The sequence below is a fragment of the Pleuronectes platessa genome, chromosome 12 (genome assembly GCF_947347685.1).
Source record: "Pleuronectes platessa chromosome 12, fPlePla1.1, whole genome shotgun sequence".
Lineage (NCBI taxonomy): Eukaryota > Metazoa > Chordata > Actinopteri > Pleuronectiformes > Pleuronectidae > Pleuronectes > Pleuronectes platessa.
Genome location: NC_070637.1, coordinates 10,617,928 through 10,639,598, shown reverse-complemented (window position 1 = coordinate 10,639,598; position 21,671 = coordinate 10,617,928). Strand labels below are relative to the sequence as shown.

The following is a 21,671-nucleotide window of genomic DNA, read 5'->3' as shown; positions in this document are numbered from 1 at the left end:
CTGATGAAATGTGTAGCAGGACAAGAGATGCACAAACCCAACATCTGGAAACACTGACATGTCCTGAGCTCAGCTGAGGCCTGTAATTAACCAGTATTCTGCCATTTCCCCTGCTGGCCCTAAGGGGACTCATGCCATAGATCGCATATATATGTCCCACATTGCCCAGGAGATGCCATAGACCAGACTCTCTTCAGCACTGTCATCTTAATTTGTAATCTCCATCCACTGGAGCAGCATCATGTCTGTCAGATAGAAACAGGCTGGAGAAAAAAAAGGTTTTCACTGATCCTACACAGCGTTTTCAAACTAAAACACAAACTCTCCAAAACATGTGCTTCTTGTGGTGCAACATATCCACAGCATGGCTTCATGTGGAGTTCAACTCTTGCACACTGGCCATGCACATGCTGATGTACATAGGAAAAGTTAACTTCACAATAGCTGGTAGCAAAGACGACAGGGTCAGCAACGCTTTGTAGTTGATGATCCATGTTATGTTCTGCACTGGCAGCTGAGGCTAATGCCGGGTGTTTACTTCCACAAAGGGGTCATGTGACCGGAGCATGACAATCAACAAAGGCTACGTCGCGACAGAAAAGACCCAATGAGCAAGCGCTTATGATTGTCTGCATCGTTGTTTCCAAACATCTCCGTTTCTGCCCGTCCACACTAAAATGAGTCTCAAGGTTTTCAAACTAAAACGGGACCAGCAGCTTTTTCAAACTTCTCCAGTTTTGCAACTCTAAAACTGTACTGGAGGCCAGGCGTATCTGGAACACCATAGAATCGAAAACCTAGACTTGGAATATAGCCTGAATGGGTCTATTTTTACTCAACACTGTGAAAACTCTCCCGACAGGCCATGCGTGAGATAATTTAGGACACTGTCTTTCTGTTGACAAGCTTTCAGACTAATGTCCCTGCTAAAAACACTATGAACAACCCTCAAATAGCACCAGCTCTTTTCTCCTTTTCCAGCAACATCACTGGGCAATTATCTTCTTGAGCCATGAAGGTTTCTAAAAAGTTCCTGAGGTGAGTTTTTCTTGGTTTCTGCAAAGACCATAATCACACGCACACAATGAGCTCTTTTACAGGTTCCCTTAAGACCTTTAAATCAAAATGGCAGCTTCAGCCTCACCATCCATACAACAGATTCTTAGCAGTAGCCTGGGTGGCAATCTGCATAAACCAACAGGCTCTCCCTCTCTCTTCGTGTGTGTCTGTGTGCTCATGTACTGTATACTACAATGACACACAAACTCCAGAGTGACACTGGATGTGACTTGCCGTGTCTGTGTTTCCCAGACAGGTGTTGATTGGTGTGTTTGTTGGAAGAGGAGTGATTGCTGCAGTGAGAGTTCTCACACACTCCTTCCTCTTGGTTGTTTTATTTCTAAGTCAGATGATGGGATGAGTAAGATGCAGAAAAGAAAAGAAAAACATCCCTCCATTTGCACAAAAAGCTGAAGCTCCAAAAGCCAATGTGAGGCAAATCTACATTCTCCTGGGCATGCTCGAACCAAGAAAATATGTGTTGTTTTTTTTGCTGTTCTAGCGGAAAAAAAAATATATTTGACGATCACACACACCCTCAAAGATGCGTGCACTCCTCTACTGCAGGGTGCCAGCTCCCTGCATCCTCTCCTGACGGCCCCGGGTTACCGATCCTGCCCGGCTGAGGAGCTGAGGACTGAAGTGGGGCGGGCAAAGAGAGGAAAAACTCTGGCCCCGTCCCGTCCTCCACTTTTAATGAGCGCTCCGATCATGCAGGAGTAAGAGTACCAGGTGGAGAAGCTCAGCGTTTCCACACACGCCCGCTGCAGGGAGAGAGGTGAGGTTTCGAGGGGGAGTACATTACGCACGGAATTACCAGTTTTATTTGTGTCGCCTGGAGGATTATTTGACTTTCGCAGGTAAGTTATCCTTCGTTTGTCTCACGGACACGATGGTTTGGAGAGACAGCTCCACACGTGAACTGGGGATCTTGAGTTGGCTGCTGCTGCTGCGTGGCGTGAATGAATCATTCACTTTTTATATCACGCGTAATTGCGCGTAATGAGTGACTATATTTTTTAGCCAAATCGGATTTTTAGTCTCAATAGTCAGAGCTGTGTTGAATTTTACTGAACATTACAGGAGGTTTCTGCGTTTGAAATTTTCTTTAACTTTGTTTTCCTTTGCACTTCATGGCTCTGGTTCATGTCAGCTTAGGACGTGAGGTTTGACATTCTGCCCAAATAAGCGCTCCGTTGCTCAAAATTCAGCGCCTGTTTCACTTTCTGTTTATTTTTCCTATTTCTTTTGGTAAACACATCCTTCCTCCCTCCATCAGTGAGGTTTTCAGCTGAATGAAGTTGGCCTTGTCATAACCATTCATACCGTCGGCTGCTTCTAATGGCTCATTTAAAAAGACAAATCTGTGGGAAATGAAGCTGTCAGGTTGCCTGCGCCTTCATTTGAAAGGATCCATTTTGCCAGTGTGATCATGTGCACGCCTCAGAGCTGAGTTCCTCCACTTTTGTTTTATTTTCTTGTATATGGCGTTTGAGATTTCTCTGTGTGCTCACTCTGACACTTCTCTATGGTTTGACAGAGCCTGATTAAACTCAGGTGGTCTCTATTCACTATGTCCATCTGCAGACTACACGCTCCAGCTTGCACTGAAACCAGTGCCAAGAATTAAAGTAATTCAACCTGTACTCTGCTCCATAAACAAACAATGTCCCAGCAGCAGCCCAAAAGGCTATTGAAGTGACCATGTAGAGACATGTTGGCTTCCCTGGGTCTGTATCTCCAGTGGTTCCTTTATAAAGTTGGCTCCTAAAAGCAATTGGCACATCTCTTAAGCTTACATTGCAATTCTGACACCTGTGAATGCTGGGATTTAACACTCCCTGGCACAAGGGGTGTGTGTGTACTGTCTCCTTTCACACTTAGAACCATGGGGGAATTATGTCCTCAGCTGGTTATCATACTCAAATAATATCCGTCCCCTTTGGTGCTTTCCCTCGTTGTATTTTCACCACTCCAGACAAGGAATGTGAATGCGTGCTACTGAACTGAAGACAGCTTGAAATACTGTCCTTGTGTTTTGCCTGAAGCTGCGTGTGCCATAAGTTCACCACATGTGACCAAAATAGATTGTTTAAGGGTAAAATGTGAAATAATGCTAATGCTTCCAAGCACTTTCAGGACAACGGTGCACCAGTCACAGGTGTGTGTGGTCTGCCCCGTGTTTTGAGAACCCACTGTGTGTCGGCCTTTGATATACAGAAAGCTAGTGTACATCCTGTTTGCATTAGAGCCACCGTCTAACTGTGATGCTCCTGCCAGGTGTGTTTTCCATCCTGCATTATCGGATTTCTGCTGCTCTCGGCAATCTGCCTGCAGGAGCTGAAAATGTTAATTTTGCTGCAACAGCAGGTCCTTTTATCGTGCAACTCGCCCTTACGTAATCTTGGTTAAGGTTGTTTCGTGTGTGTAATCCACATTTTAGAGAGGGGGTTTGTCCAGAATTGAATTGCGTTTTTAATTCCTGAAACTATGTGACCTGTCTGAGCGGCTGGGCTCTCTACAAAAGCCTCTGCACAGAAACTGGCATCTTTGGAAGTGGCTGTAAAATGACTTTGATTTTTTGTTGTTGTACATATTTTCATAGTTAACCGTCAGCACGTTGATGGTTTGTTTGATTGGTGTCCCCACCCTGCTGAAATTAGATGTTTGAGGATCTCGGTATGGTGAAAAATTTATAAATATAAAAACAGGCCAGCTGAGAATGCCCTGAAGGGACAAGCTTCGCATGCCTTATCACAAGTTTAACACAGGTTTAGTCAAAATATACAACACCCACACAATAAGTGACCCACCCACCCTGTCTGGGGTTTATGGTGGCGGGGAGCCTGAAAGGCCTCACATATCAGGGCTTTCTACAAAGCGATCTGATCATGTGATGTGTGAAGCCATCTCAAAACTGCTTTGTTTGTTTTTGGTTCATTTAGCAATGTGTGTGTGTTGTGGCTGGTGTGTGTGTGTATGTGCCCTCAGGATATATTATCTACTGTACAGGAAACTCCCCACAGTGTTCGTCAAAGGATATCATTTGCCCTGCAATGTGTTTCCATTCTCGGAGAAGGAGGCTTTCTAACAGGCTAGAAAACACAGATTCAGAGGTTTTCTTTGCACATTTGAATTTCACCCAGTGATGTCACTCTTATCTTAAAGGACTCGTTAGAGGAACAGCATCAGTATAAACACAATTATTTTCCTCTTTCTTTTCTTCTCAACATTGGTGGAGCCTGATGCTCACAGTTAAGATTGCCTCGCAGGTGAAAGACGGATCAGATTTGTTGTTTGCTTTATCCAGTGGATCGCACTGACTCACCTCTGTCTCCTGCAGAGTAGTTTTAACATATCTGTCCCGGCTTGTTCCCAACCTCAGATTTCTTTCCCCCGCGAGGACAAATGGTAGTCCTGAATGTGCAGCAGGGATCTACCTGCTTGTCAAAGCACAACGCTGTGGAAAAATCATGTCAGTGCTCATGAATGTCAGATAAAAATGTGGAGCTGAATCAGGGAAAGTCCTTTCACTGCCAACTGCAGCTATATTACTATTCACCTTAACATTATTTGTTAGGTTTGCAGTGTTTATTTTTAAAGTTTCAATAATTACCCGACAACAGGAACCTGATGCTGTTTAAAACCACAATAGAGAGCTGCACATGGAAACAGCTGATAGAGATAACACCCAGAGATCTTTTTCATTTACATCTCTACACAGTCGTGTTTACCAGCCTGACATGACTGTATACCAGTGCAGTGCAGGATGTTATTGTAAAGGAGACCACTGGTTATTCTCTCTTCATATTTTGAAGAATGTTTGACATTTTGGGAGAAAGATGTTGCTTTCCTGTTGAGAGTCTGATGAAACGATCAGGGAAACATCTCCCTTCGCTTTGTCCAAACATGACCACGAGCAACACGGCAGCAGGGGAGAAAAGGTTGTTTTTGTTGATGTTCAAGAAAATAAGTCAAACAGACGTTTTTACACGGTGGCTCTAGTACAGATTAAACGAACAAGATGTAACATGTTCATTACTGAACATTAGAGGTGCCGTCGGGGGGATTTCGACACCTTTGGACAGATTCAGAATGAATGTTTCCTGGTTTTCCATTTGTTAATGTGCTCCTGGCTGTACCTGCCTATTAACTGTACAGACATTAGAGTTATGTTGGAATTCTTTTATCTAGAGAATAAGTGAACTCAATGTTTGTGTCAGTCAACAGAGTTCATTTCTTTCTGAAATATTTGATTCTAAGTTACAATTACTGACAATAAAATTGCAATAAAGCCCACATGACGTGTTCCATTTCTGTGTTCTGCCTCCGCACCGGTGACAGCCATGGCCAGAGGCATTCAAATTTCAGGTTGTAAATCCGTCTGTCCCAATTACGTGAATGTAATACCTCAGGGAATATCTTCAATTTTGGCACAAATTTTGGCACAAACATGCATGAAGATTTCACACACTAATTATGACACAATTTCACACAATATGTCTAATAGGATAACATAATTTCGCATCAAAAAGGTTAAAGTCAAATTCACTGTGACATTTGAGTGTAGGCGGCTGCAGAGACGCCATCACGTGTTTGTATGTCCTTCAACCTGGAGGATGAATAAAACCTCAAGGTGGTTATTGTTGTGAAACCATCATTCATCCTGGAAAATGTACCTGATAGCTAATTTCCCTCTTTACACATTAGCACCTGGAAACAGCACTAGTGGAGCCTTGCTCAAGGGCACCTCAGTAGTCATATTGAGGTAGGGCCTTTCCCCCTACCATGATTTACTCAGTGTGATTACCACCAGAGATCTACTAGTCACAAATAAGACAGGTGTGTAATTACGCTGTGTTTTCAGTCGTCCTTCTTCATATTGCTAACAGGCTGTAAACGTCAGTCAGAGCTGCATCACATGTGACCCTGCCTCAGAGGTTGTGTATGATCACATGTTCCCACTTGATCAGATTGAACCTGCTGGTGTGTGGCGGCAGTGACAGACGTGACGCCGCCCTCGTGGGAGGTACAGCATTCCCCTGTTAACAGGGAGGCCTCAGTCATTACCTTCTCTGGGAGGGAGCTCCGTCCCAGCACCCTGGCAGGCAGCGGGGCCTGGGGTGGATCTCACGATTAGTCCACCCACCAGCCACGTGGGATTTAATATGGATAGTTATCACCAGGGCTCCCATCACTTCAACAGGTCTGGAGCGATATGTCGGTGACCCACTGGTGCTCTTGTCAACGCAGGCTTCGACTTTGCCTGATGTCTTCACGTGGGTGTAACTTTTAAATTGTAATGAAAGACGAAGAGAGAAATGCTGTGTCTACTGTAAACCTTCAGTACTTCAAACTGGGACCCTGCTTGATGTGGTTGTGGGTGTCAAACAAAAGAAGCCGACCGACACAGTTCTCCATTCCTGACTCAATTAAGTGATGTCTGTGTGTGTTGGCTAATTGAGTCTGACTCAACAGAACTCAGAACTCAGATGTTCATTGTTTAGCTTCTGGAAAAAAGGTTAGAGACTTTTTAAAACCAACAGCAACTGATCTGATCCTAGAAGTAGAGGAGGCAACACAAGGTATGAAAGAGGTTTTCAAAATAACGATAATAATATTAATTATATTAACAAATTATATTATCCATCTTACAAGATACATATCTTGGAACATGACAGCATAGCTTTTAACAGCATCTATCTATCTATCTATCTATCTATCTATCTATCTATCTATCTATCTATCTATCTATCTATCTATCTATCTATCTAACAGCACTGTTATTGCCCATACTTGATGTCTAAGTATGATATTATTTTACCAAAAATGAAATAAAATGAGGTTAAATTTATATATTTATGATAATATAATTAGGTAATTATAAAAGTGATTATTTACTGTATTTTTAGCTTTTATAAATACAGAATTAGAAAACAAGCACAATAAGATTTGATAAAAATATTAAAAAAATAACTAAATAAATTGTTCACATCCACTTCATGAGTCTTACAGCTATTTGTGCAGGTCTCAAGTCTATCTGCTGTTAATCCAGAAAATCTGGAAAGTATCTCAGTGGCACAAGTTTATACTCACGTCAGACTTCACTTGAGAAAATTGATTTCAGGAGATGACTATGAAATTCTGCTGCTGCTCCTCTCTCTCTCTAAGGTTGGGAGATTGTACACGGACACCCGGCTGACCTGCTCCACCAGCGCACCACCCATCATGATGAGAGCATCACTACCTGCCCTCTGCCTCGGTGAGCGACCACTCTGTCTTTCTGCAGGAGGACACTGCTGTTACTGTATTTCCCTCTGAATCTCTTTTCTGTCTGTTGCACACGATGATCATTACGTCTCTTTGTCTGATATTTATGTGAAACTCCCTCTGGCTCCCCAGCAGTGCTTCTCCTGTCCTGTGCTTGCTGGGCTAAGCCGAACGGATCAAAGAACAAGAAACCAAAGCAAGGTGACATCAGCGACTATCCGGCCTCTAATCTCCCATCACTCCCAGTGCTTTTGTGTCCTCCAACTCTCTGTACTGCACTCAATTCGCTTCCAAAAGGCTTTATTATGAAAAACCTTACAGCATTTATGTATGGGCTGGAAATGAAGGTCATCTTATATAACAGAATTATGTTAAACAACTGATGAGGAAAATCCACTTTCTGTGTCTGTTTGCACTCTTTACAGTTAATTTATGTTAAAATTGGGCTGAAGTTGGTTGAAAAGTGAAAGTTTTTATGTATTATTATAATTTGTTACAGCAGCATGTCACTGATCCTGTTTTATTGTGAAGGAGTTCATAAATTTGGACTGAAATCACTACCAGGCTGTTTGTTATAATGAATCTGCTGATTACTTGGTAAATTAATGAATAAAATACTATAAATTAAAAAAAAAGTCGGAATTTCCCGGAGCCCCAAAGGGATAAAACTAAATTGTTTGTTTTATCTGACAGACTATAGCCATCAGTAGCTAATCTAGCAACGGAACTTTTCACGGTTACGGTTTGTTGATTACTACCAATGGTGGGAGGTTGTGGGATGGGTCATGGAAAACCCCATTAAACTTTGTTGAGGCTCTGGATCAGGGGTTGGACCCAGGATTCTTTTTTCATTTTCTTTAAGATTTTTTAAATAATAATATAATAATAATAACTAATGGATCTTGATGAAAAAAATCAGGCACATTCTGGGAACTGATATATACCAGGGTGGGAAATCTGATGCAGCTTGACTGAATTTAAGGGGACGGTTGGGCGTTGGTGGCGATGTGGGCTCAGTTTGTGAGACACAAGACTCAAGACACAATAGTGATTTGCATCAAAGTTGGTGGATGGATGAGGCCTGATTCCTGAAAGAAATTACTACATTTTGATGCCAATAAGGGGCTGATCCAGGAATTTCTTTATAATTTCTTTAACTATAATAAGAATGGAATCTTGACCTGTATAAAACCCTCTCTCTAACCATATTGCTCTCTCTCCTCCTCCTCCCTCCAGTTGTTCCAGAGATAGAGTGTGATGTCAGAGCGGGAAAGATCAACCTCCCAGAGTTCATAGCCAAATGTCCTGCGCAGTGTAAAGAGACAAAGCAGCAAGTCTACGGGACGGGGGTGTTCGCCTCCATCTCCAGCATCTGCAATGCAGCCATCCACAAGTAAACAGTGGGGCAATGAACGTGAAGCAAAGTTTGTGTGAGGGACAGAACTGACCAGTAATCGTTATAGCTGGTAAAAAAATGTTTGCGTCCACAGCGGCGTCATCACCAACTCAGGAGGAAAGGTGATCGTGAGGAAGATGGCCGGCCAGAACATTTACAAAGGCAGCAACTCCAACGGGGTGCGCTCTCTGTCTCTACCAAAGTGGAGGGAGTCGTTTGTTGTCTCAGGTAATAAACAAACAAGCAAACAACATTGAGCGTAGCTCTGTAGAGTAAATCCTCCCGCCAACAGATGGCTCTGTTGTGTTTTTCAGTGGGGAAACCGAAGAAGGGAGTCATCTACCCGTCAACTCTGGACTATGTCCCGTCAAGACCAACCTACGTGAAGACAAGTGAGAGAAGGCTCATTTCTACACTCTGATATTAATCATGTGATTATGAGTTTAGGTGCAGGGCCTTTATTTTGTCAATGAGAGGGTTGATAGATGTTAAATGTTTCACAAACTGAGGACTGATTTGTGGACTTGCAAATCAACAGATTGTTTATTTTTTCCAATTGGGCAAATTCAATAACATTTTATGAACTATATTTTAGCATATAGTTAAGACTTGTTTCACACTGAAATAGTTCCCAGACTTAGACACGCAGAGGCCACCGGATCAGTGATTTCCGGGACAAACAGTTACTCGATAGACGTCCCTGTGTGTGTTGAACTTCGCTCAGTGCAGGAGTGAGGAGTCGGAGCTCTGCAGTCATGGTGGAGAATGTCAAGAATGCTCTTCCTCCCCATGCATCCATCTATTACACGACCGCCTCCATCTGTCGTCTCCTCGCAGGTCAGAAGGAGGCCAAATCCCCTGTGGCCGCCACGCCGCTGACAACCACACCTGAACCCGCCACGACTACAACACCTGTACCCACTACCACCACAACCACACAGGCTCCAACCACCACCACCACAACACCTCCTCCACCACCCACCACTACCAAAGCTCGGGCTGCTGTGCACAAAGTCAGGGATGCAGGTACAAAAGCTCACCTCACCCACATGTCGTTGTTGCATACATACAACAAGCTAACTCTTTCTCCTAAATCTACGGATCCTAGTGTGACATGTGGAGGATTGTGTATTTACTCGGATTCAGGATGCTGTTAATGATCCAGTAAAACCAATCCACGCAGAAGATCCACTGCAGCCCGTGTGCCGTCTGTAGCTGAGATCGAACTAACAACTTTAGCTGCTTTTAACTGGAATCAGCGTGATGAAAACCAATGTTTGGGGCTGGTAATCACAAGTCACGGCTGCAATTCCTACAAATTACAGCTGGTCCTTGAGTTGACACCCTGCTGTTCAGGTGATCACCAGACCTTTGATCGTTTTTATGAGACAAAAACGTTATCAGGCGGTAATCGCTGCGAGTCATTTGCCCCGTTTTGGATAGAAACACAGCGACAGAGGGTAGACAATGCCGCAGTATCTCACAGGTATGTGTGTAAATGAAATGGGCTGGGTGCCAGACAACCTCCCAACCATTTCTGTCTCCTTCATTTTCTGAAACATTATCTCTCTGGTCTCCATATTGGCGCCCCATCTGTCTTTCTTCTATCTAGGCAGCAGTCACCCGTACCTTGCCTCTGTGGCAGCGGCAAGTTCAAGTAAGTGGAGCAGAGCAAGCGGGGTACAACATTGTAGGTTTTTTTTGGTGCCATGAAGTGGTGCTGTGGTGTTGCTTAACATCGGGGTGGGCAGGAATATGAGTTTACCTGAAGCATGGGGTGTTTACTTTACATCAGGCTTTAGGGAATAGCATGCATCAGGATTTATTAAGTTTTCTGAATCAAAGCAAGTTTGTCGATATCGAAGGAACGACTTTTGTATTTTAAGTGAAATCAGTTCAGTTCACTTGTTCTAAGCTAAAAACTTAAAACAGTAGGACCATGTTCTGGGATATAAGCAGATGGTTGAACAAGAACTATTGAAGTTAATATATCTGTAGCTTATTTAAATGTCACCAACGATTATCTTGTCTAAATTTGCCCCACATTGTGTGATTGGTATAGGGAAGACACAATTCAGTCAAGGACAGAGTCCCGGCCAAGGTATGTCGATCCTCTCACTGATTCTGCAGCTCATGGAAAAATTCCTTCACACCAAAATACAGCGATTCAAGTTGAACTTAACAATGGCATTTCTTCAAAGTATTCAGAGGAGGTGTCTATCCGAATAGATTTCTACAGCGTACCAGTGCAGGTAAAGCAAGATTTAATCTCCCTGTGTCTTCTTTCATTCTACCTTTTCATAGGATGAAATTGACTCCACATGTACTCTATCTTTTTTTCTTTCTGAGCTGATACACTTAAACTCTGCATGGCGTCTCTGTTCTGTCTCTGTGCAGCTGCTTTAAACACTGCTAACAGTAGAAGGAAGAAGCACTAATTCTGTGTTGCTACTGTCAAATTCACTGAAATACAGGATTCAATTACTCTATGTTCACTTTGTATTAGCAAAGCATTTATTAGCTCTTGCAAAGAGGTTATGTTTTCATATGTGTTTGTTGGTTCGCAGGATTATGCCAAATTTACTCAACAGATTAGAATGATACTTGATGGAGGAATTAAATTCTATCTGAGAAATCAAGCAACATTTTTTGAAAATTCTAGCAACATTAAAGTAAAAAATTATTCCTGGACCTGCCCTCTGATCATTCAGATGAAAATATGAAATTATAACCTCCTTGGCAGATGTAATGAAAATGGGAATATTTGTTTCCTCTAAACTATTAGACCTCATGTTATATTATTTTGCCTGTTTAGTCATTATCAAAATTAATGTAAATGAGAAACCTGTTTATCTTAATTCAGTCACTGATCACATTTGCTCCACAGATCTGATTTACAGTTTAGCTCTAAAAATAAATATATATATGTTCTTCAATCGTCGTGGCTGCCATTACAAAGAGAGGACATCATATTGTAACTGTCAAATGTGTCATAGTCATCATTAATTCTTTAGCCATCATATATTTATAAATAATAAATTCATAGATTTATACTATATTAGTCTTTAATGTGCAGCTGAAGATGAACTGAATGTTATCTGATGTTTTCTCATCGTGTCGTCGTTCCCCAAACTCTGGTCCCAGGTCTGCGCAGACCAGAGGCAGGGTCAGCTATCAGGAGGCCGCTATCTTCTCCAGTCGGCCCAGGTCAGCCTCATCAACAACACACACACACACACACACACACACACACACACACAGTTACAAACAGGCAGACAAGGTGGGACTGACAGGGAATGTGGGTCAAGGGCGGGGCCGGGGGGGTGAGGGGTAGAGGTCTTTGTTGGAACAAGAATCCAGGAGACGTTCGACTGCTGTAAGTCTGACCCTCATGTCCACACCCATAAGCCCCTGCGATCCTAAACCCCGGGGTCACCACTAATCCACTCCATCAAGCATCTCAGCTAACATTCCTTTGACGATGGCCGCTGCTCTCTGTCATCAGGCACATCCTCTCATTCATGTTTTCATTTTCCAAGATGAAACGAGGCAAACGAAGCTGACTTAAGGCCTGTAAATGTTCCCGGCATATATCCCTTTTGTTTTCGATATCATGCTGCGGTGAAATTGCCTTCAGCTTTGCTCAAAGCGAAACAGCTGGGCTTGTGGATGGAGCCCTCCCGAGACCTGAAGCTCTCTTTTGTCCCCCTTCTCCCTCCTTTTCCCCTCTGCTCCTATCTGCCTGTTTCTCATTGCTACAAACAGCTTTTAACAGGGTTCAACCAGCCCAACCCGAGCGGACTCCAACCATCAGCCAGTCCAACCCCGGTAAGTATCTCCAGATCCTGACACGAGAATCTTTAAAGGGGGCGAAGGCAGGCACACACACACTGACGTGGAAATGTTGATGGGTCTGATCAAACGGTTGCAAAGTCTCGGTGGAAATGTTATATCAAGCTGCACTAATGTTTACCCTCTGTGAGGCTGCTGTGTTTCAATGCATAGCCAGACTTCTATAAAAACGACGGGCGGGAACACAAGCTGATACTCGACTTTCACTGTACCCAGCATGAAATCGGGCAGTAAGTACACGGATATGCCTCGAAGATGAGTGATGATGTGGTTGTCCTGCATTCATCTTGCACCATATCTCCGGGATGTGTGGGACGATAATGAGCCCTGGACTATCTCCTTCAGATAAGACCACGATGAGAAACCTGCTCTGTCAGTACTGTAATAGCGTCTTATGACAGATCCCATCTGGTCTGGCCTCTTCGCCTCCCTTGTGAGTGCATGGAGGGAGGGAAAGTGAGATGAAAGCAGCAGCAGCAGCAGCAGCATCAAGTGGCCCTGTGCTGATCCCTGAGACAGACGCCGGATCCGGTCCACAGCGCTGCAGGATCTAGGTCCACTCTGCAGCCTGTCAGGAATAGAAAGCTCTCTCGCCATTCAAACCAGCCGAGGTTTGGCCCACTGAGGAATGCGCTCCTGTTTTTGCTCCTCTGGAATGCAAAACCATGGATCTCTATAATAAGACAGGACTGTATCTATTTAAATGATGGATACTTCTAAACTGCAGAATGAGCCGTTTCCAGTCAGGGCATCATTTATCTGACCAGCCTGTGACTGTAGAAACGCATTACAGAAGAGAAGGGAGAACAGCTTTTAGATAATAATGTGAAGTTTTATTGATCCCCTTAGAGAAATTCTTTATGCTTGAGGTCAGAGGTCAGAGGCCAGGATCAGCTTCACAGCAGCGCCCCTGGAGCCGGCAGCTCTTCGGTGTCTTTCTCAAGGACACTGCAACCGGGCGGGTGGATGCTCGGAGACGTTAGAGGTCTGAACTCTGATTTATGAGTTGAAGGGTCTTCTCCCCAGTCACTCTGCCACCCGGCTGCCAAGAACAGATGTTTTATTTTATTGCAACAGCCTTCTGGAAATGTTACGATCCAGTTTAGCTTTGCCTTTGTTGTGAGATGTGACCACTCGACGACCACAAGAGATCCACGATAACCCTCCGGGATTCTGATTGATGGGTCCCTTCTTTGTGTATTTTACCAACACTCCTGCAGACAAATTGTAGCCTGAGTTACAACTCGACGTGAGGATCATATCCCTGTTCCCAGTCTGACCTTGTGGCCGCAGTGAACACTGAAGTGGCTGTGACCTGAGGGTTAAACTGAATCCTTTTTAAAGCACCTGTTTCATCAGAAAGAGCAACATTGCTGTCTGCTCTACAGTGCTGGGTCTTTGACCAGCATCAGATAAGACTAATCTCTGCGTCCCGCTATCTACACTGTCCCTGGTTTGACACCAGCTTTAGAATAATACTCCCACGCTCCACTGGGCGGCTGGCTGGGCTCTCCCGGCCCGACCCAGTCAAAAGCACTGGCTGCCACCCGATGGGAACCTTAGAGCCCGGGCTGGGTGTTTTTGTAAGCTACACCGCAGGGAGGGGTCAGCCGAAGTGTGTTGTCATGGCTCAGTTAGTTTAGGACGGATGAGATGCACTGTTATGGTCCTCTCAGCTGTGCAGGCTTCTACAGTTCAGGTGCAACCTGGAGCCATGCAAGAGTCTTATTGATAAAACTGCCGGCCACGTCGAAGTAAAACTTGGAACAAGTTGTGATGCCAGGAGCAGCACATGGAAAATAAAAAACAAATGAGAAACACATTGACATAGGTTTCCCTCTGTCTCTCTAGCCTGCAGGTAGAAAGAGAAAGGCTCCACTGAAATACCCTTTAGCCGCTTAGTGCCTGTCTCTGAGTGACCGACTGTACGTGTGGTGTCTGAGCGCCGCTTGCATACCCCACTAACAATGTGGCGGGTTTAGTGGAGGTCACAAGCACTATTCTCCTGAGCACCAGCTTTTCTAATCTTCCCACTCTGCACAGCTTTTCCCAGAAGGGATTGGGCGGACACCTCCCTGCCTCATCCCGATTGGTTCCCTGGAGCTCGACGTCCATCAGGTATCAAAGAAATGGTCTTCGTTCTTTAGCAAATCTTAAACGCAGGGGTTTTGGCAAATGCTCATCAAACCATCTGTGATAAATGTTGGGATACCATTTTAGAGTTGTCATCTACAGTCAAAATGATCAGGGCGACATTAAAACCTTGAATGTAACCCTGACGCCTCCAACTTCTCTGCTGTACGTTCAGATGTTAGCTTTGCAGCTCCAGACTCAGGATACACATGGAGTGAGACTGACAGACCTGATACCGGAGGTAAGTCGACCTCCCTCTGGGACTGCACGTGACAGTTTGGTGTGTGCTGCCCCCACTCACTGTGGCAGGGTACTACACGCTGTGTCCATTTAAGTTGCATGTGCACGTCTGTGTGACTGATACAGTTTGGGATCTGCCAAGCTTGTACTGTGTGTGTTGAATTGGCTCCACATGTAAGTACATGCAGTGTCTCTCAGGCGTTAACATGCCGTCTGTCTGCCATGTGAGAAACTCCTGTAGATGGCATGTGAGAGATGAGAGAGACTCAGCGAGGTGATGATTGTGCACAAAGCCGTGGTTTTCACTGGTGTGGGATTGGTTGGGGGGAACTTGTGACCAATCACAACCATGGAAATGTGTGCTTTTGCTCTCTGAAGTTCATTGTAGGAACACTAACTGGTTTCAAAACCTCCTCCTCTAGCCCGGGATCACAGGCCTGATATCTCAGAGTATGAGCGCTGGTATTATAACTTTCGACCGCAACGTAAGTGTTCTTCTATTCTCTTTTCTGGGAACTAACAGGTCCTGGGGTTCATATGTGTGTATTTCTGTTTAAATGTCAAAGTTGTTTGACTGTTTTCTTTCAGTCATGACCACTGTTTATGCCATTTCTCTTACATTTGGGGTTTAAATGAATTACGTTGAGTCATTGTCTTTTTTACTTTTGGTTTGAAATATCCATTAGTGTTTCTAAAATTATTGTTGTATAACCTGTAGCCTGCGAAAGAAGTAATCTATGCCTGAGCCATCTCCAGCTGCATCACAGAAATACTGCCACACATCCATTAAACACAATGTACAGTCAATGGGAATTGGCTGTAATTCCATGATGTCTTTACATTTGTTTCACGTGTGTCTGTCATCACTGACTGATCCTGTCGTAACTTTTAGCTCCACGATCCACTGACTCAGATGTCAACCATAAGACGCCAGTGGATGCAACCCATACACGAGGTGAGCAGTGGTGAATATGGAGTGTTTGGTGTTGGCCTGGACACAACTCTTCTCTTCAGTAAATAGTGCGATTTTCCCAAATGCCACCGCATTACTTTTCTAATTCTGAGTATTGCGACATTTTCAATTTATCACAAAAAGAAATCCACCTTTTTAGCATAGCTGCCATGGTGAGTGTTGTTGTTGGTTGAGGAACTTGCGAAATCTGCTAACGTCGAGCTTGTGTGATATCATCTATGCAGTGGAGCCAGTGGATGCCTGGAAACCAGAAGCAAACATTTATGAATCAGGTAAGATAGTCTGTGCTGCAACACGCTCCTCCGCCTCCTCCTCTTCCTTTTATCTGGCTCCAATACGACTCACTTTGCCAGTAACTCCTCACATCTGACTGTAAGTACAAACCAAACCAAGGCTGACCAAGCAAAAAGAATCTGGGTTTTCTGCTCAGCCTGTAATTGAAGGGATTTGCAGTCAAAGTCAAATGGCATGGTTGCCTGTGGATAAAATCATTTCCTGTTTGGCACCGTTTCACCACAACCAAAAAACTGGTTTGGTTTTGGATCTTTGTAAAGTGGGCGGCTGCAAATCTAACGTGAACATTTTAACAGTCAAACTTTCAGGATGTTTCTGCCAGAGTTGACCTTTTCTCCTGGTTTGCAGTAAGAGAGTTGAACATTGGAAATTAGCCTTAGATGGTGAAGAAGCTGTCGGTGAGATGATACACAAGCATCATCTCACCAACAGCTTGACACAAGTCAATGATCATACATTTTCCTTTTTCGGTGAACTATCCCTTTTAAGGGCACAAACAGTCGAGGGAAATTTATAAAAAAGTATTCTCGATATTATGAGATTAAGAGTAAATTTCTTTTAAAGATGTGTTTCTTAATTTTCAGGATTCAGCACAAGGGAGCAAGAACCTGCACCAAGAGCCCCTGAGCCTGCGTCACAGGGAGACCCAAGTAGGTCCCACATGCATCACAAGCAAGCTGCCATGTGTGAAATTAATATTTGACTATTGCAATTTTTACATCCGCCGGGGAAGCTATGTTTTCATCAGCCTTTCTTTGTTAGTTAGCAGGTTCGGGGGCGGACCCACACTTTATTTGATACTTCCTTTAACATCGTGTGGTTTCATAAGAGCCCTGTCTCAGAGGCACTGTAATGATTGACATTCTAGTTAAATGAGTCATTGCCTTAGGGTTTGATCATCCCTGTGAGTTCATTAAAGTCTCCCCATGGCAAGATCTCTGACAAAGATACCCTGTAATTATTCTTTCCTGCAAAAACAAACGTATTTATGTTCAGTGTTCCCCATCGAACACAATGTCCTTTTGTTCTAACAAAAGGTACTGAATGTATTTGATGCAAAAATCAGTTGAAGAGCCTGAAGCCGTAGGCAGACATGTGTGTCATATCACCCATGTACTTGTGTGCACTGCATGCATAAAAAGACATGGGCCCACTGGGGCAATCCTGGCTCATGCATTACTCCCTGAGCCTGCTGTGACCTTCTGGTGGTTCCTGTCCTGCAGACTGTAAGGTGGACCTGGTCTTCCTGATGGACGGCAGCTGGAGCATCGGGAAGCGGCGTTTCAAGATCCAGAAGGACTTCCTGGCTGAGGTGGCTCAGACCATCAACGTGGGCATAAATGGACCCATGATGGGCCTCATCCAATACGGGTAACCTCCCTTCCCTCGTCATGTTATTACTTACCATTGATACTTGAGGAAGATATAATGTCCTTAACTTATGTCTTTGTCTGAAGAGACGACCCCGTGACGGAGATCAGTCTGAAGTCTCACTCCAACTCCAGAGAGCTGAGGTCGGCTGTAGATAAGATTGTGCAGAAAGGAGGCCTCTCGAATGTGGGTGAGTAACCCGCTGTTAGGCTGCCAGCTGCAGTAAATGCCTACAGACACAAGTGTGAAAGTGAGAGGGCTGCAGTTATCACGTTGGTTTACTACCCAGGCACATTTTCGCATGCAAGGATAGAATTAAGTCTAAATTTGCTCCGAGACGCTGCTGGATAAATTACAGTCCTGCTCCCGTAAGTCGTGTTTTTCATACTGCTCTGACCAAAAAGCTTTTGGCTTCACCAGCCCGGGGGGTGCAGCCTGCTCTGGTTGGTGCGTCAGCGTGCACCCACTGTCTTTATAACTTGAGTGTTGATACAAATACGTGTTATTTGGGTAGGAAGTGCTCTCTAATCAGAAAACAATGCAAGCAGATTTAAAAGCATCTACGGAGCCCTCCCTGGTGCCGGCGTTGTTCAAACCACCAACAAGACTAAATGATAGGATATCACAGTTTTAGTGATAGTATAAAGCGATGCACTCAGTATAGAGACGTGTGTATTTTTGTGTACTAAGTACACAGGCTGCTATGTTAAGTTTTTCCTGGCAAACAGGATTTTTTATAGAAGGATGCTTTTCTACATTTTGGTCAGGACAGCTCCGCAGGACATAATGAACACTATTTATTTTAACAGCGAGTGTTTTTTAATTTAATTTGGTTCTCAGCAGTATCTATGTATTTTAATTTATGGGCTGAGTAAAGACTTTGTGAATAACAGATTAGTTTGATTCGATAGATTCATGCCTGCGTTTCAACTACTTGCCTTTACATGCAGTTTAACCGTCTCTCTGCTGCCCTCTGGTGCCCCAACAGGAAAGGCCCTCTCCTTCATCAACAAGCAGTACTTCAGTGATGTCAATGGAAACCGTGGAGGGGCCCCCAACGTGGCCGTGGTGCTGGTGGACGGCTGGCCCACGGACAAGGTGGAGGAGGCCTCTCGTTCCGCCCGGGAGTCAGGCATCAACATATTCTTTGTCACCATCGAGGGCGCCGACGACAACGAGAGGCAAAACCTGGTGGAGGCCAACTTCGTGGACAAGGTGGAGTATGGTCCGAGTGCTGGCTGTAGCCCTCCTGAATCTATTGCTGATCCAGTTGCTGTCCTTCTCGGACTCATGACTCAGCTGAATCTGAATAACACACAACATATATTCCATGTGTTGTTAAATTGTGACCACTGCACAAAAGCATCCATAAATCTGGCTTGAAATCATAGGGAAAAGTTGGCAGAATAATAAACCAGAACTTGCCTGAAAATCAACATGTATATTTTATAGGTAATCACCAGTATCACAGTAATGAGTAAGTTTAAGTGATGGTTGTGTGTATTTCTTCGGTTACAATGCAGACTAGAATGGCAGTCAGGAGTAGAAAGGATCAATGGACCCCTGAAATTCTCCACAAAAACCAAAATTTTCAACTGAAACCCCATTTAAATCCACCAGATCCAGATTTCAATGTGTCCGAGGGTTTTTTCAGTGCTTCGGTCAAACATACCGGTTTGAAACTCACCTTGTCCTGCGCCCCACAGGCCGTGTGTCGGACAAACGGCTTCTACTCCCTGCCTGTGACCAGCTGGTTTGCCCTGAGGAAGGCCGTGCAGCCCCTGGTGAAGAGAGTGTGTGACACGGACCGCCTGATGTGCAGCAAGACCTGCCTCAACGCCAACGACATCGCCTTCGTCATAGACGGCTCCAGCAGCGTGGGAACAGGCAACTTCCGCACGGTGCTGCAGTTCGTGGCCAACGTCACGCAGGAGTTTGAGATCTCTGACACGGACACGCGGGTCGGGGCCGTGCAGTACACCTACGAGCAGAGGCTGGAGTTCGCCTTCGGCCAGTACAACAACAAGGGCGAGTTGCTGAACGCCATTAAACGCATCAACTACTGGAGCGGTGGGACCAGCACCGGTGCCGCCATCACCTACGCCGCAGAGCAGCTCTTCAGCAAATCCAAACCCAACAAGCGCAAGATCATGATCGTCATTACAGATGGCCGCTCCTATGATGACGTCAGGGTGCCTGCACTGGCTGTCCAACGCCAAGGTCAGAGGTTAACCACAACAGAATCTGAAAAAAAATAAGAGATATGATCAATGCATATCAACTTCACTCAGCCAAGTAAAAATAACCAATGATCATATTCTGAAAAGAAAAAAATGTGCCTCCGTAACTCTTTAAAACTTTAGGATTAACACTCTGACCCAGAATCAACAAATCAATTATACAAAAATGCTGTTAAGTGTGTGTTTGTGTGTGTCGGTTAACAGTGAGGTGTCATGCAGCTGCGACAAACACATGTGAGGCCTCTGTGTGTGTGTGTGTCTGTGTGTGTGTGTAATCCTCTGTCCTGCCCTGTGATGCAGGTGTGATCGCCTACTCCATCGGCATCGCCTGGGCCGCCCAGGACGAGCTGGAGTACATCGCCACGGACCCCGACAAGGACCACTCCTTCTTCGTGGACGAGTTCGACAACCTCTACAAGTTTGTGTCCAAGATCATAAACAACATCTGCCAGGAGTTCAACTCACAGCCGAGGAACTGAGGACGGACGGGCGGGTGTTAAGAGGGACGTCCTGATCATGGGCCTGACAGGACGCTGAATGTAAATTGACTCACTCTGTTGCCCAGATGGTGGAGCTGGATTGGCTGCAGCTCCCCCACGTTTGAACTGGGAGGGGATTAGGTTTCGAATTTAGGTGAGGATTGTGTGTTTTGGTCGAAAACAAATCTTAAAGTGAATCAGCATTTGGTCCCAAGCGGTGCTAAAAGTAAAGACACAGTGACATCGTGACATCTCATGTGGTCCCAGTTGTTCTCTGTCGGTGCCTTTAAGGAACAGGATTCCTGAGCGTTTAAAATGACGGTACCACTCTTTAACGAGACACCTTTTATAGTATGTCAGTAAGTTGTGCTTTTTTCCCTCAGTAAAAAGATTTCTAATGCTCTAACGGTCAATAATAAATCATTTATATGGTTTCGTTCCCCATTTAGCATGAAACTCCCGACTTTATCATGCAAATCCGTGATGTCCTGTTTGACCTTTGACCCTCTGGAGAGAAGCTGCAGAACATCTGGAACAAAATTCATCTGTCAACAAACGATATATATTCAATTACGAACAACTAACAGACCCCTCATAACGGGTCCCGTATAAAGCAGTGGTACCAGACTGACTAACAGAAGCGGCCTAACTGGGACATGGTGCTTGCAAAGAAATGTAGACTTTAAAGCATGCCTAGCACTTCCTCTTCTGGCTTATCAAACTTCATAAACTTAATAATACGGTGCTTTTTATACACTTCTCTATGAAGAGGATATTCTTTCTTAGAAATGGTGCATTCTGATCTTCCTAAGGGGAGAGACTTGTTAGTAGGGACATTGTTAAAGTTCCTCTGTACGACAGTGGTGCTGATATATGAGTGGCAGGTGAGAACGAGGCTCTTGTGAGTCGGCAGCATGGAGCGAGGAAGTGGACCCGTGTGGGCGGTGAGGGGAGAGGAGCTTGTGTATCTTTGTGCAGAGCGACGGCAGATTGAGCGCCATCCATCCCGTCGCTCTTTGTTTTCTAATCGTGTGGCTGCTTTTAACATCGCAGGCGTTTCTCTTTTGTTTGAAGAGTATTTATGATTTGTCTCTGTCGTGTCCTGTTTGTACATATGCATATTAAAAGCCTTTCGCTATTAATGTTCAGATAATTGATCAATGTTTTTTTTTGCAATTTTTAATAAAATAAAGAAAATGAAGAGAAATTAAAGTGGCTGTTTTTCTCCTTAATCTTTTGTTGATGCGATCGCTGAGCTTCTAACGACACGACACGTATTTTCGGTTTCAGTGCAATGTTCACAGGATAAAATTCTATGACCATTACGAATAGTTGTCCATAAATCTGCCTAGAAAATAAAGGGA

General features: G+C 44.4%; 1 protein-coding gene across 8 annotated transcripts; it reads left to right on the top strand.

Annotated features, from left to right (window-relative positions):
• Positions 1-1,584: 1,584 nt before the first annotated feature.
• On the top strand, positions 1,585-21,519 carry vit (vitrin). 8 transcript variants are annotated; one of them, XM_053436805.1, is made up of 23 exons: positions 1,585-1,837; positions 7,231-7,321; positions 7,465-7,530; positions 8,566-8,722; positions 8,820-8,953; positions 9,040-9,117; positions 9,563-9,751; positions 10,338-10,382; positions 10,788-10,826; positions 10,927-10,977; positions 11,870-11,932; positions 12,491-12,553; positions 14,621-14,695; positions 14,886-14,951; positions 15,373-15,435; positions 15,843-15,905; positions 16,148-16,195; positions 16,802-16,867; positions 17,441-17,588; positions 17,675-17,778; positions 18,577-18,803; positions 19,295-19,808; positions 20,129-21,519. In XM_053436805.1, the coding sequence occupies exons 2-23, from the start codon at positions 7,288-7,290 to the stop codon at positions 20,305-20,307; spliced, it is 2,472 nt and encodes an 823-aa protein (XP_053292780.1). In that variant the 5' UTR covers positions 1,585-1,837; positions 7,231-7,287; the 3' UTR covers positions 20,308-21,519. The 8 variants fall into 8 exon arrangements, with proteins under 8 accessions (XP_053292780.1, XP_053292778.1, XP_053292779.1 ...); XM_053436803.1 differs by having other exon boundaries at positions 7,462-7,530; XM_053436804.1 differs by having other exon boundaries at positions 1,585-1,919.
• The last annotated feature ends 152 nt before the right edge of the window (positions 21,520-21,671 follow it).